Genomic DNA, 15,693 nt, shown 5'->3' with positions numbered 1-15,693 from the left:
TTGATGAGAAAGCTTTAAATAATAATGAGGAATATACTTGATATGTATACTCAAGACTGAAAGAAATGACAGCAGTTTGAGTTTACCTCTGAGTTGAGAATAATAAGAACAAGATCAACTTCACAGTAGAGAGCTTACTGAAGCAGACACACATACTCTTTAGTGATTCTGCACAACAGAAAAAGACTATGCAAAAGCTCAACAATCTATGACAGAGTAGAAGAGCTCTGTTTGACTTTCTGTCTGAATTTAATCAGCTACTACTGGAAGCTGATGATCACAGATGAGATGATTGTATTAAAAAGAGGTATTTGAAATTCACTCTAAGTATAAAGCTGAGGAAAGGCATGATGAGTATAAGAGAATCATCTCTTTACAATAATTACTGCAAGGAGCTTAGATTAGTTGATCATCAACTCTCTGAGCTTAAGACTTTAATACAGTGATATAAACATCACAAGAACAGATCTTCTTCAGATCATACAACATCTAATTCACACTCTCTACTTTGTCATGCTGTTCTTAACTGATGAAATCAGTCTCAAGCTTTCAATGATGATCTGATGAATCTCTCTCCTGGTGCTGTGATCCTAAGCACTCATCACATCAAATTGATAAATCAGACAGAGGTTAATTGATGAAGAGAGCAAGACCTGTGCCTGAGATGTGAAGCTGAAGATTATATGATTAAGAGCTGTCTGTTCAAACCTTTCAGATATTCTGTCATTTTCATGATAGCTAAGATGATTCTCAAGCCAGTACTGAACAACAACAATGTGGATATGAGTGAGGATTTGAGAAAAAAGTAGCTTCAATCAAAAGACACTAAAAGAAGTGAAATAAGAAGCTTATGAGAAAGCAATGAAGAAGATTTAAATCTAAGATGATATTCAAACCCTTCACTGTCAATGCTTTAGTAGATAATGCCTTTTCAACTAGAGTAATGATAAACAGTAGATGTAATGTCTATGATCTTATTTCTCAATTTTATGTTAACAAGCATAAGCTTCTGTGCATTGAAATTCCTCCTGTTAAAATAACTGGCTTTGAAGACTCCATGAGACTCTCCACAAGCATAGTGACTGACATTCAAATTGATATAAGTAGTCACATAACTGAATGAGCCTTTCTCTATATGATGAATGAGTTACATGGTCATGATATGTATCTAGGCAACCCCTGGCTGGCCCAGCAAAAGGCAACTGTAATCTCTTATTGAAGAATTGTGAGATTTGAAGAGAGTGGCATAGAGGTAGAGTCTAGTTCAAATATAAAAGCTGATGTGATTCTCATCTCTGCTGTAAGCTTCTCTAGACTTGTGAGTACTCAAGAGAAGTGAAACATCAAGATCTTCATTGTCAGTTTGACTGACATTTAAAAGACTCTAGAAGTGAAATCAAAGATTGACCCTAGAGAAAAGCTGCCTGAACAGTATCATGAGTTTTTGAATGTATTTGATAAGAATGTCATCAATGCTCTACCCTCACTTCATGGCCCAGGTAGAGATCATGAGATTGAACTGATTGAAAAGGCTGATAGTAGCACAGAACAACCCCCTTAGAGCTCATTATATAATATGTCTTGAGAGGAACTACTGGCTTTGTGAAAGACTTTTATAGATTATCTAGATAAGGGTTTTATTAGAGTGAGCAACTCCCCTGCAGCTGCTCTCATACTATTCATAAAGAAGTCTGAGAGTGGGCTAAGATTCTGTGTGGACTATCAAGCTCTTAACAAAATCACTCAAAAAGATTGATATTCTCTACCATTAATCAGTGAGACTATACAGTGAATTGAACAGACTAAATGATTTACTAAGCTGGACATTATTACAACTTTTCACAAGATTTGAATCACAGAAGATGATGAGTGGATGACAGTCTTTAGAATCAGATATGAGCTATTTGAACAGCTGATTACATCCTTTGATTTGGTCAATACTCTGAGCACATTTCAAAAATATATCAACTGGGCATTACATGGATATCTGGACAACTTCTGCTCAGTCTATTTAGATGACATCTTGATATTTTTCTCAAGAAGCTTACAGGAGTATTGCAAGCATGTACAAAAGATGCTTATACATCTATGGGAAGTAGGCCTGTAGGCAGACATCAGAAAGAGTGAGTTTGAGATGAACAGCACAAAATATCTTGAATTCATCATTGAAGCAGGCAAGAGTATATGAATGAATTCAGAGAAGATTAAAGCTGTTTTGAAATGAGTGACACCTATTACTCTTAAAGATATATGAGGATTTTTAGACTTTGCCAATTTCTATAGACAATTTATCAGGAATTTCTCAAAGATCATGATCTCACTGACAATTCTTACATGCAAAAATGTTTTTTTTTTGTGGATGAGCAAGGCTGAGGAAGCTTTTAAGTGTCTAAAATCAATGTTTATCTTCACTTCAATTCTGCTTCAATTTGACTCTGATTGTGAGACTATATTGGAAATGAACTTCTCAGATTATGTCTCAGAAGAAGTGCTGCTACAATATGATGAGCAGAGCATTCTACACTCATGTGTCTTCTTCTCTCACAAGCATTCACCTGCAGAATACAACTATGAGATTCATGATAAGAAGTTATTAGTGATAATTGAGTGTTTAAAGAAATGAAACACTGAACTACAAAGTGTAAAGAAATTCAAGATTCTCACAGATCATAAGAATCTAGAATACTTCATGACTACACACAGTCTAAATGAAAGACAGCTATGTTGGATGAATATTCTCTATTAATTCAACTTCAGAATTGATTATCAGCCAAAGAAGTTGAATACTGAATCAGATACTCTATCATGAAGAGAGCAGAACATGTTACAAAGCACTGATGATGAGAGAATCAAGCAGAGACAAACTCAACTACTTAAGTTTAATGTACTAGCATCTGAAATGGAATCAATAGTGACTGCTGCCAGTGTGGAACCTGAGATGTCTCTTCAAGCTCAGTGAAATGAGACTCATAAAAATGACAAGATTCTGCAGCATCTGGAGCAAACTCTTCATGAGAAAAGATTCAGATTTTCTTCTGAACTCAGCATTAAGGCCTCTGTCTCTGAGTGCTCTTTAAATGAGAACAGAGAGCTTCTCTTTCAAGATTGTAAGTGAGTGCCAGACTTTCTACCTCTTCAAATCAGATTAGTGCATGAGGCTTATGACTCACCTCTTACCAGCTATTCCAGGTGAGAGCAAATGACAGAAGTTCTAAGATGTAAGTTCTACTGATCAGGCTATGTCACTGATGTTAGAAGAATGATCAGGAACTGTCATCTTTGCAGATCAAACATCACATGAAGAGATCAACATCAGAGACTGCTTAAGCCTCTTCTCATTCCTGAACACATGTGACAGGAGCTTTCCATGAACTTTATCATGAACTTACTGAGTTCTAAAGAATACATGAACATCATGATTATAATAGACAGACTGATCAAGGGAGTTATATTAAAAGCAGTTAAGAAAACTGATGCAGAGATAGTGACTAGAGTGTTTCTTTGCAACATCATCCCTTGACATGACATCTCTAAAATGATAGTGTCAGATCAAGGATCAGCTTTCACAAGCATATTTTGAACTCAGATGTGTGAGAAATTAAATGTTAAGAGATGACTCTTCATAGTCTATCACTCAGAGATCAACAGAGCTACAGAGTGAATGAATCAGACTCTGAAAATCTATCTATGCAAGTACATTAGCTTTCAACAGGATGACTGGTGTGAATGACTCCCTCTAGCAGAGCTGATCATCAATAATAGAGATGCTGTCTCAACAGGTGTGAGCTCATTCTTTTTAACACATCTTTTCCATGTTGTCTTCATTGATATAGCTGATGCACTCTCTGTTGAAATGTCATGTAATCTCATTGAGTTTGCAGATGATTATATGAGAAAGATCTGTGAAGTGTTGAAGTGAGCTCAAGTAAAAATGATGAATGCTCAGCAATCTCAAAAGAAATATGTGAATAGATGAAGAGACTCAGCTTCAAGCTTTCAACCTGAAGATAAGATCTGATTGAGCTTAGAGAACATGAGAACTAATCACCTGTGCAAGAAGCTAAATGCAAAATACAATCAATATACTGTGCTAGAAAAGATAGAATTTCATACTTACTGACTGAACATTTCATCTGACATTCATAATGTCTTTAATGTAAAGCTCCTACATGCTGCAGTGACAGATTCCCTGCCTAGTCAGAGGCAAACTGACTGACAGTCATCCACTATAGAGACCTCAAAAGGACCTGAGTTTGAGATTGAGGAAATTCAGGGTGAATGAATCTATCAGAGAAAAAAACAATACCTTGTTAAATGAGTAGGTTGAGCTGAGTCTACATGAAATGATGCAAGTCTTCTACAAGAAGTGAAGACCTTGAACACTTGGAAGGCCTCTCAGCAGGCAAAATTAGATGTAAAGAGAGCTTTAAATAGTTGTAAAGGCCTGCAACAAAGAGGGAGAAGGGGGGTATTATAAAGGATTGAACCCCTAGATTTGCTCTGGCTGGCTGACTCAGCCTAGCCATTGTTTGCTCTGGCTGGCTGACTCAGCCTAGTCATTGTTTGCTCTGGCTGGCTGACTCAGCCTAGTCATTGTTTGCACGTGCGCACGTGATCATGCTCTGTGAGCTTGCTTAAGCTTGAGTTCTCATCTCATTCTTTTCTTCCCTTTCTCAAGCAATTCGTCCTTGTTATATAGGAGGACTAGCCTCTAGTTCTTAGAGCTTAACCCTTTACAAGTTCCTCTCAAGACATATTATATAGTGGGCTCCAAGGGGGTTGTTCCATGCTATGATCAGTCTTTTTAATCAGTTCAATTCCATGATCTCTATCTGAGTCACAAAGTGGGGGTAGAGTGTCAGTGACTTTCTTATCAAATATATTCAAAAACTCATGATATTGTTCAGGCAGCTTTTCTCTAGAGTTAATCTTTGATTTCACTTCTAGAGCTTTTTGAATGTCAGTCAAACTGACAGTGAAGATCTTGATGTTTCACTTCTCTTGAGTGCTCACAAGCCTAGAGAAGCTTATGGCAGAGATGGAAATCATGTCAGCTTTTGCATTTGAACTAGACTCTATCTCTATGCCACTCTCTTCAAATCTCACAATTCTTTGATGAGGGATCACAGTCGTCTTTTGCTGGGTCAGCTAGAGGTTGTCTAGATACATATTATGATCATGTAACTCATTCATCACATAGAGAAATATCTGTTCAGTTATGTGATCATTTATATCAATTTAAATGCCAGTTACTATGCTCATGAAGAGTCCTATGGAGTCTTCAAAGCTGGTCATTTTAACAGAAGGAATTTCAATGCATAAGAGCTTATACTTATTAACATAGAATTGAGAAATAAGATGATAGATATTACATTCACTGTCTATCATTGCTCTAGTTGAAAAGACATTATCTACTAGAGCATCAACAGTGAAGAGTTTGAATATCATCTTAAATTTAAATCTTTTTCATTACTTCTTCATAAGCTTCTTATTTTGCTTCTTTCAGTGTCTTTAGATTAGAGCTACTCTTTTTCTGAATCTTCACTCATATCCACATTGTCATCATTCAGTACTGGCTTAGAGATCATCTTAGCTATTATAGAGGTGGCAGGGTATCTGAGAGATTTGAATGAGTAGCTATTAATCATATGATCTTCAGCTCTGCATCTCAGGCACAGGCCTTGCTCTCTTCATTGATTAATCTCTGTCTGATTTATCAATTTGATGTGGCAGGTGCCTGGAATCACAGCACCAGAAGAGATATTTATCAGATCATCAGTAGAAGCTTGAGACCAGTTTCATTGATCAAGAACAGCATGACAAAGTGAAGAGTGTGAATTAGACATTGTATGATCTGAAGAAGATCTGCTCTTGTGATATTTAGACCACTGTCTTAAAGTCTTAAGCTCAGAGAGTTGATGATTAACTAATCTAAGCTCCTTGCAGTAATTCTCATAGAGAGATGATTTTCTTACACTTACCATGCCTTCCTTCAGCTCCATGCTTAGGGCAGATTTCAAATACTTCTTTTTAACATGATCATCTCATTCATGATTATCAGCTTCCAGCAGTAGTTGATTAAATTCAGGCAGAAAGTCAAAGAGAGCTCTTCTACTCTGTTATAGATTGTTGAGCTTTTACATAGCCTTTTTCTGTCATGTAGAATCACTAAAGAGCATGTGTGTCTGCTTCAGTAAGCTCTCTATCATGAAGTTGATCTTGTTCTTATTATTCTCAACTCAGAGGTAAACTCAAGCTGCTGCCATTTTTTTCAGTCTCAAGTACACATATCAAGTACATTACTCATTATTATCTAAAGCTTTCTCATCAATCTTAAGTTTTGATTGAAGCTTTAGCTCTCACTGAGAGTAGTGCTTCAGATTAGAATCATCATATTTCTCACAATTCAGTAGCTTGATCTTTGATCTTCTGACTGCAATGAGTGATTGCAGATTCAATTAAAAGAGAGTTGATATTGAGATGTTTAAAGCTTGTTGTAGATTAGCTATTTCAGCTTGCTGAGCTGCTATTAAATCTCTGTTCTCACACTGAACCTGTTTCTGCTATTGAAGAAAGGTCATTCATTGTTGTTCAAAGCTGCTGAGAGTATCCCTGCTCATTGCTTTGTATTAATTCATTTATGTATTCATTGTACAAGTCTACTGCTTTATCTCATTCAGCTAGATGTTTTCAATGTTGCTCATTCATTTGTTAGCATGATTGCTAACCCAGTCTATTCATATATCAGTGCTATCACTGAACTTTGTGATGCAGAATTTAAGACTTTCAATAGTCTGTTATATGTCAGTATATTTTCTGAGCTTCATGATACAGAATTAAGGCTCTCAGTGATCTATCAATGAAAGAAGTGAAGCAATTCATAATGTAGAGGATTAAGCTCTAATAACTAGAGGCTAGTCCTCCTATATAGCAAGGACAAATTGCTTGGGAAAGGGAAGAAAAGAATAAGATGAGAACATGAGCTTAAGCAAGCTCACGTAGCATGATCACGTGCGCACATGCAAACAATGACTAGGCTGAGTCAGCCAGCCAGAGCGAATCTAGGGGTTCAGCGCCTTATAATTTCAATCATCTGAGAAGTTACAGCTTGAGAGCTGACTTGACTATTCTTTCAATTCTACTATTCATACAATAGGATATCTGACTCAATTATCTCTAACTAAGGCTCTCAGTTCATATTAAGTTTTTAAGATAAGTTTATATAAATTCTGAATATAAAACTCTCAATATCACATCATATAATAAACTGATGAACAGATAGAAGTGATAAATTAATACATTATTATCTGTCTTCATCTTTATGTCAGTTATTATCAAGATGACTAAGATAAGTGACTGCTTAATATAGATCATGTCTCTATAGCTATATTAAATGCTTTCACAGAAATCTTCTTCTTCTTTATAGTAAATGAATATGAATCTCAGATATCATTTGATTGACAATCACTGATGAAAAAATTGATTATAAATAAGAAAAGAAATTAAAAAGCAACAAGAAGCTTCATTTACTAAATAAGAGAGATCTGAAATCAGACAAGTAGAGACATAAGAATAGTACAAAAACAAATGAAGAGGCAGACTGACAAATATCATCAAGAATTTGACTTTGAAGTAGAAAATTTTATTTATCTAATATTGAGATCATATAAAATGAATTGATCAATCTATAAACTAGTAGAGCAGAATGTTGATCTATTTAAAATTTTGAAAAAGATGAATAATATCTACAAACTGAATCTTCTCACAATAATGAAAATTCATTCAATCTTCTCCTCAGACAACTTATATAAGGATTTCAGAGATTCTCTATCTGGCTAAACTATTAGATCACTAGACTCAATCAAAATAAATAAAGAAAATAAATAAAAAATAAATTATATACTGATCAGTCAAATAAGCTGAAACAAGCTGTAGTATCAGACACACTGAAAGAGATTTGATGAGAATTCTTCATGATATTTTCTCTATAACTTCAATAAATCCCTCTATGCAATACAGAATTTTCATAAAATCAATCTCATTAAAGTTAAATCATTAAAACATATATATAAATGAGTAAGAACATAAATGATGAGCAGCTATATGAAAGATGAAGATGATGATGATCTTTCAGCATGAGAGCATGCCCACTTCTAGATCAGAAGGTGATGTTAAACTCAGTGCTGAGGCTAGATTTATCCTCATACTGTGATTATATCTCACATGAGACCTAGCAGATCAGCTGTAACCCAGTCACATGATCACATGAGCTGTTTTGTGATTCAGTCATGTGATCATGTTAGTCATTTATAATCTGAGCAGACTCTGACATTTTTTTTTCTCATCAATCTTAGTATTTTGTTTTATTGCAGTTAGCAATGCAGAGAGCTTTCTTCTTATACAACTCACATTCACTCTATAACAATATTCAAAACATGTATTAATATATTCAATATCTTCAATTGTCAATTTTTTTGAATTTATTGACTTCTGTTTCACTTTTTTATACTCAGATAGATATTCAATAAATCTATAAGTTCACATCTTGCTGACTTTTGAAGAAGAAATAGTAGAATCTAAGTGCTAACATCTAAGCATTGAATTTGTGAAATCTTCAATATGTTCAACTATGAGAGAAAAATTCTTTCCATCAAGTAGCTTGATTTATCATTTAATTGTGTTCTTTTAACTCTTGTTTAATCTCTTGTTAACTGAAATCTTTGCAGTATTGAGATTTCTTTCATTGATACACACTTGAAGACATTGATAACAAATCTCAAATTCTTGTGACAGAGATAGTATTTTGAAATTTGAGTTTTTTTGAAGATAAATGACAGCTTTTTGAATATGATCTTCAATATTTTTATCCTTATTTGACATTGTGATGAGTTATTAATTGATGAAGATGATGAAGATGATGAAATTGCAAGATTTTTATCATTTTAATTTGGTGCAACCCACACCTTGTGTGGGTTGCGCAGCAGCATGATTAGTTAACTAACTAACTAGTTAACTAGTTAGTTACTCTCTTAATGTGACGTCAGGAATATTGACAAGCTGGTTTTCTTTGAAAGTCTGTGAGAAAAAGACCAACGGCTGAACCTACGCAAAGCAGGGGGGTACAGGCAGAACAGAAACACATCGCTGTCCTGGAGGATAATATTCGAGGCCGCCGTGCGCTTGGGATCGAGTGGTCTCCTTTATGGATGCGGTGGCGAATGATGATGTAGCAGCTAGGTACTTTGTTGTAACTCGAGTCGCAAGGAGCTTGCGGATATGAATGATTGAGCAGTTAGTGCTTCGAGAAATGGTTGAAGGGCGACAACCGTTCTGGAGGTATTCGAATGTACTCCGTTACGTCGGTAGGGATGGTTTGGATGGTTGGGTCTGAGCCCTCTGAGGTCACCTTCTCCGCCCCTGGCACCTTAACTCCAATATTCGCGCGGGTGTTCAAGGGTTGGATGGGGTGTTACATAACCCGGGAACAACTAAACTATTAAACTTGGAGGAGTGAGAGAGACTGTGAATCTGGGTGATTTTGTTTTGTTTTGTTTGGGCAATCTGCAGTATCCAATGATTGATTCCAAATCGACTCCAAGGGGTGTGTGTGTTGGCGTGGTGCATCTTCTTTCTCCACAGAAGGCTCTGGGCGGAGAAGTCACTATAATGAGAGCCGGAGCAGAATATAACCCGGCCATTCGCCGAGCGTTTTGCAAATGGAAGGCGAACGTCAGAAGAAATACCTAGTTATGTGCTCTTGCAGAAGTTCAGATGTTTAGATTTTGAGATCGGCTGCCCTCATGATTTAGCGATCGACATGGGATTGAACCTTGGCTTTTTAGCTTTCGTTTCTTTCCATCCGCAAGGTTTGTCCTTCCTGCATCATCATGAGAATTGAGGATCCCGCAGATAACGAACACGAATCAAACAACGTGACCCCTCTGGATAACCCTAAGGCCGGTAGCAAGATGCGCAGAACCATGGTCCATGTGAGAGAGAAGTGAGAGCTGATTGCCGCCTACTACGAAGGCGGAAGGGTAATATAACTTATCTCTCGGAGTCCTCGCTTGTTAAGTTTTTATTATCTGACGTATGAACCTTCTTCCCTTTGCACGAGGGGCTGGATGCGGAATCCCCACCATAAACCTCCATGGACCCCCCCCCCCCCCCCTGGTGCGGAGAAGCGACCAACAAAATCGTGTAACTCCATACTTTCTGGTCTGTCACGTCCCTTGTTCCCTGAGAAAATTAGAACAGTGAAGAAGTGGGCTCAAGTTATCCGGACAACAACCGTGTTTATCGTAATATCAGCTGGGAGCCATGTTTGGAAGAAGCGGATGAATCATCCCACGGATTGACTTTTTCAACAGCCCATTCCAGGCTTAACTATAGTTACAGTAACTAACTAGTTAACTTAATTTAGTCTTCTCTCCTCTCCAGCTTTTCCCCAGCTTTCCCCAACTTTTTACTACTTAACATCATCTCGGGCGGAGTGAGTCGCAGAGAGAATTCCAGGGTTGATAACCCAGGCCGAAGCCGGGGGAGACCCTGCTAAGCCCGGTGAGGCAGGCGGTCCGAGATCCTGGACCGAACAAGGCATGGGGCTGGTTGGCGATTAACTTGCGCTGGACCGGCAAACTGTACGGAGCACTTAGTTGACGGGTTCGTCTGTGCCATGTAACCAACTGCCATACGGAGCACGTGTGATGGAGAGTTTAAATGCTGGACATACACGTGCTCTGTGCATATCTATATCTATATCTATATCTATATATATATATATATAAGTATGTATCTTTAAGGGTGGATAATGGATATTATTCTGTAGAATGTTAGTAGTTGGTTGTTATACTCTCCCAACTAGTTTACCTGTAGAGTAACTCCAAAATAATCCCGCCTCTTCCCATGATTTAATTTACTCACTGGTGGGCACGGTGATAACGAAGAAACTAGTGAACCCCGCCCGTCCCCTTGATTCGCTCAATTTCTCTCTCCCTCTGGGAATTGGAAGACGACTGCAGATAATAGCTGCAATTGAAAACTGTCCAACTCTTTGTTTGTGTGTCAATTGCGTTCTGAAACAACACCGGGGCAAGTTAGGTAGGTAGGTTAGTTGGCAAACTAGTTTAACTTACTGACGAGCTAACAAGTTAAGTTGTTACTGTATTCATCTTAGCCATTTGCCAAGGGAGAAGACCCTTTATTTCCTTCTGTGACGCAGTATTTGTTTAGGCCATAGAAGTTAGTATAGAATAATTTCCAGGTGAGGCTCCCCCGCCACACGATCATCTCCTGCGTGATGGCTGGCACACTTGACAGTTCGATGGATAAGGCACCGACCCCACCGTGAAGGGACTGCAGGGATTGGCCACGATTCGGTTGGTCAATCGAATGATTTAATTTCATGATAATCATGCCTAGGTAAAAAGATAATGGAATGATGACTACCGTGCAGCTCATGAAAATCCGAGAATGCGCATTTGTTGAGTGGCATTTTTTTTCCCTCCACCCCATCTCCGTGTGGCAATGGCTAGTTATCAGTGTTCAGTCGTTTGGCTGCAGTTTTGCCAGAGCTCGAATGCATTTATATGTACTATGTGTACATGCATCATCATATATCAATGCTCCGCCTAGAAGTAGGTGCCCGCCAACCTGCGGAATATTTCCCATCTCCCTCTGATTTTCTTTTTAAGGGAGAAGGGGGGGGGGGGGAGGGGGGGGGGGAGGGAGGAGGAGGAGGGCACTTCCGAGATATCCGTTCATGTATACAGGGAAGATGAAACCTCAGCATGTGCTCGGGACTCATGAATGATACCTTCCTAGCCCGCCCCGCCAGACAAACGGCTGCCGAGCTAGCGTGAGTCCGCAGCGCGGGCTCACTTATTTCCTCCCACCCTCCTCTCTAATCCGGGGTGTCTTGAAAAGTTGGGCCGCCAGCTTATGTCGCCCCGCTGATTCCAAGATATGTTCTCGACCTTTCCCTTTTTCGGTAATCAGTAATATCATTCTGAATCCTGATGCAGCCAGTCAAGCCCGCTCTCACCCCCTTGGCATGATTCCGTTTGCATTGGCGCTAATAACCGAAAGATTGGCGGGCAATTCTTGGAGGAGGAGGATACTCCCATGCCATGCTTTTAGGAACGGCATATCAAGGGAGGACAACTCCCATTCCCTCGGGTTTTGTTCCTTGGTTCGACTGACAACCTTCGAAACCGTGGATTTCCCTTGGTTAATTTTGTCCGCCGTTGCTGCCGTTAATTAAGTTCCGGTTTCGCCCTCTCCTCGCCTCCTTCCCCCCCAAAAACCCCCCCCCGCCCCGGATGGTCGTCCTCCTTTTGCTTTTGCCAGTATATATATATATCTTCGCAGTCCGTGCAAGCATTTGCGCAGAGTCTTGGCACTCGCGGCTCCTCTATTTTTTTCTATCTTTCCTAGCTTTTCTTCCTTCCTCCTCCCACTGTGCCACTTGCCCGAAGCAATGGAAAAAGACGACTATGAAAAGGGTTTCAAGGCGGACCCTCCCGCTGCCCCCTTGCCAGCCTACGATGAAACCCCCAGCGCTCCTGTCCATGAAGGGACGGTCGAAGGCCAGGCCCAGTTGAGTTTCTGGACACGTATGGGATGTACGTCTGAGTCGTTCAAAAAGAGGACCCTCGCGGACAAGCACAACCAATTGAACCAGACCCTGAAGAGTCGACATTTGCATATGATTGCGATTGGTGGCAGTATTGGCGCTGGTTTGTTCGTGGGCTCTGGAGGTTCACTGTCCACTGGCGGACCAGCCTCTGTACTGATCGATTTCGCCATTATTGGTGTGGTAAGTAATTGTGTCCGATTCAGATATCCACCAATGGCGCTACATGCGCAGTGAGCCACTGTAGTCGCTTTTTGCTGTTAACAACTTTCGCAGATGATGTTCAACGTTGTGTACGCTCTTGGAGAACTGGCGATTATGTACCCAATCTCTGGAGGTTTCTATACCTATTCCACGCGCTTCATTGATCCATCATGGGGCTTTGCCATGGGTTGGAATTACGTTTTCCAATGGGCGATTGTTTTACCCCTCGAACTTACTGTCGCAGCCATGACTATCGGATACTGGCAAGTTGATATCAGTATAGGAGTCTGGATCACGATTTTCCTGGTTGCTATTATTCTCATAAATATCTTCGGCGTCCTCGGCTACGGTGAGGAGGAATTTTGGAGCAGTTGTCTAAAGCTTGCTGCCATCGTCATCTTCATGATCATCGCCCTGATTTGTGTCTGCGGTGGTGGACCTGAGAGGGGCCTTTATTCGAAGTACTGGGGAGTTCGGCTTTGGTATAACCCTGGTGCATTCGCTGGTGGCTTCAAAGGCTTCTGCGCCGTCTTCGTTACTGCAGCTTTTGCTTTCTCTGGAACAGAGTTGGTCGGTCTCGCTGCAGCAGAATCCAAAACGCCTGTTAAATCTTTGCCTTCCGCTGTGAAGCAGGTCTTTTGGCGTATCACCTTGTTTTATATCCTCGCTCTCTTCTTTGTTGGTCTCCTCGTCCGCCATGATGATCCTCGGTTGCTCGGAAGTGGCTATATTGATGTGAAAGCCTCTCCGTTTGTCATTGCTGCCAAGGATGCTGGACTCGACGGGTTTGACAGCTTCATGAACGTGATTATCCTAATATCCGTTCTCTCCATTGGAAATTCGAGTGTCTATGGTGGTTCCCGAACCCTGACAGCTCTGGCTGAGCAAGGGTATGCCCCTACACTTTTTGCCTACGTTGATCGTGCCGGCAGACCTTTGGTATCAACAGTTACCATTATTATCTTCGGCGCCCTAGCCTATATCAACTTGACCGCCAAGGGTGAGGATATCTTTGCCTGGCTCCTTGCTCTCTCCGGTCTTGCTGCACTGTTTACATGGGGAAGTGTAAGTTCATTCTCCAAAATGGCTGTTCCGAATACTTCATCTACCTACCTGGATGCCTAGGGTGCGGCAGGTATGCATAAATGGGCGACTAATCGCATCGTCAGATCTGCTTCGCGCACATTCGCTTCCGCGCTGCCTGGGCTTACCACGGCCACTCCGTTGCTGAACTTCCATTCAAAGCTGCTTGGGGTGTTTGGGGATCGTGGTTTGGTCTGGCTCTAGTTGTAAATGTTCTTATTGCACAGGTTTGTTAACACTCCTTTTAGCCCTGGAACGACGGTCCCCTTTTCCAAACAGGATGTTGTTGTTAATGTGCCTGCGTTGTAGTTCTACGTCGCGGTTGCTCCTCGGAATGCAGAGGCTTTCTTCAAGTCATACCTGGCGGCCCCGATTGTTCTGTGCTTTTGGGTCTGTGGTTATTTCTGGAGGGGAAAAGGCTGGCTGAAGATTAGCCAGATCGATGTTGATTCTGGACGCCGCGAAATCGACTGGGAGGAGCATAATCGTGTTCAAGAGAGGATTCGCAACTCTCCCATTTGGGTTCGTGTTTACCACAAACTGTTCTGAACTATAATTCCAGGAGCTTGTAGAGTACGTGTGTGCGTGCGTATATGGTTTCTCTCCCCCTTTCTCCAACCAACCAGTGAGTCTTTTGTTCGAATTGTCCTTTTTAATTTGGTGGCACCTTAACAGCAGATTAGTTAGATAGATAACCACTTACTTTCCAGCTGAGGAGAGCCAACCAACTTCTTAGTGGGAATAACCGTGTGAAAAATTTTAATTTAATCTCCCAAAATATTCAACACTGAGAATATCTAAATTCTCGTGCGGTAGATGTTATCGAGAACTCCGTGGTTATATAGACAAGTCCCTCACTCGGCGCAACAATGGACGAGATAGCGCCCGACTCGTGCCGTCGCTGAAGTTAGTCAGCTGCCAAAAATTCCAAAGATCCGATGCGGCTCGGTACCTACTAAGAAAGTTAGTTAACTAACTGTTAACTAGTTTGTTAATTAACTAACTACTCGAAGATCCAATATTAACTACATAAGTCAGATGTGACCACTGCCGGAAGAATTTTCAACCGCGCGTCCACTGTCTGGTTCCACTTTAGAATAATAACCCGCGGACTTCCATCGAACAACTCCGCACCGGCCAACCTCATTGAGCAGCAGTTTACGGAGTGGCGTACGTGCAAGGAGAAAAGCCACTCCCAAGGAGCGGTTGCGCCTCCTGGCTTTCGATTTGGTGTGATATTCCTGAATGATTGACGGAAAGTTGTTATCCCTTGTCATCGGGCTACGCCCGACCTTTAGTTGGGATCATCTCGGTAACTAAATATGTGGCTGTGACGATCGAGATTTCAAAGCCCGCCTTTATTTGCTGTGCGTGGCTTATTCACTGTCGAGAAACACCTGCAGCATATCAGGAAGTTTTGGTGACTGGCAGTTAAGTGGAAAATCCACAAGTTAACAAAATGTTCAGACTGTTCAGACTATTCAGTTTGTTTTAGTGCGGTCATATACGCCCAACTTAGACATCGCGGCATATAAAGTATTTTTCTCTTGCAAGAACTGGGATATCTCTTGTGGCTGGATTCAGCATACCCGCTGCACGCAAAAAGATACACGTAGCTAGTGTAACAAACTGATCTTTTCAAAGCCATTCCCCTCATTTTTACATGTTCGGCACATGCGATTCAAATTTTGGTCCGCCGACTTTTACTGGATGTCGAGGTAATCATTTTCGTGATCGCTCGCGGTATTTGACTTTGGATTCTTCGAAAGATA

The 15,693-nt window shown here is 40.4% G+C and overlaps 2 protein-coding genes across 2 annotated transcripts; one reads left to right on the top strand and one right to left on the bottom strand.

Moving 5' to 3' along the window:
• Nucleotides 1-10,296: 10,296 nt before the first annotated feature.
• Nucleotides 10,297-10,600, bottom strand: PAAG_06066 (hypothetical protein; the record flags this gene model as incomplete). Its single annotated transcript, XM_002791755.2, has 2 exons — nucleotides 10,297-10,381; nucleotides 10,473-10,600. The coding sequence occupies 2 exons, from the start codon at nucleotides 10,598-10,600 to the stop codon at nucleotides 10,297-10,299; spliced, it is 213 nt and encodes a 70-aa protein (XP_002791801.2).
• A 1,878-nt stretch (nucleotides 10,601-12,478) lies between these two features.
• On the top strand, nucleotides 12,479-14,470 carry PAAG_06065 (amino-acid permease inda1; the record flags this gene model as incomplete). The annotated part of the gene is made up of 4 exons (XM_002791754.2): nucleotides 12,479-12,817; nucleotides 12,911-13,903; nucleotides 14,008-14,148; nucleotides 14,231-14,470. The coding sequence occupies 4 exons, from the start codon at nucleotides 12,479-12,481 to the stop codon at nucleotides 14,468-14,470; spliced, it is 1,713 nt and encodes a 570-aa protein (XP_002791800.1).
• Nucleotides 14,471-15,693: the final 1,223 nt, after the last annotated feature.

This window comes from Paracoccidioides lutzii (genome assembly GCF_000150705.2).
Source record: "Paracoccidioides lutzii Pb01 unplaced genomic scaffold supercont2.17, whole genome shotgun sequence".
Classification (NCBI taxonomy): Eukaryota; Fungi; Ascomycota; class Eurotiomycetes; order Onygenales; family Ajellomycetaceae; genus Paracoccidioides; species Paracoccidioides lutzii.
The sequence above is the reverse complement of the archived record's forward strand: the minus strand, read 5'-3'. Positions and strand labels throughout refer to the sequence as shown.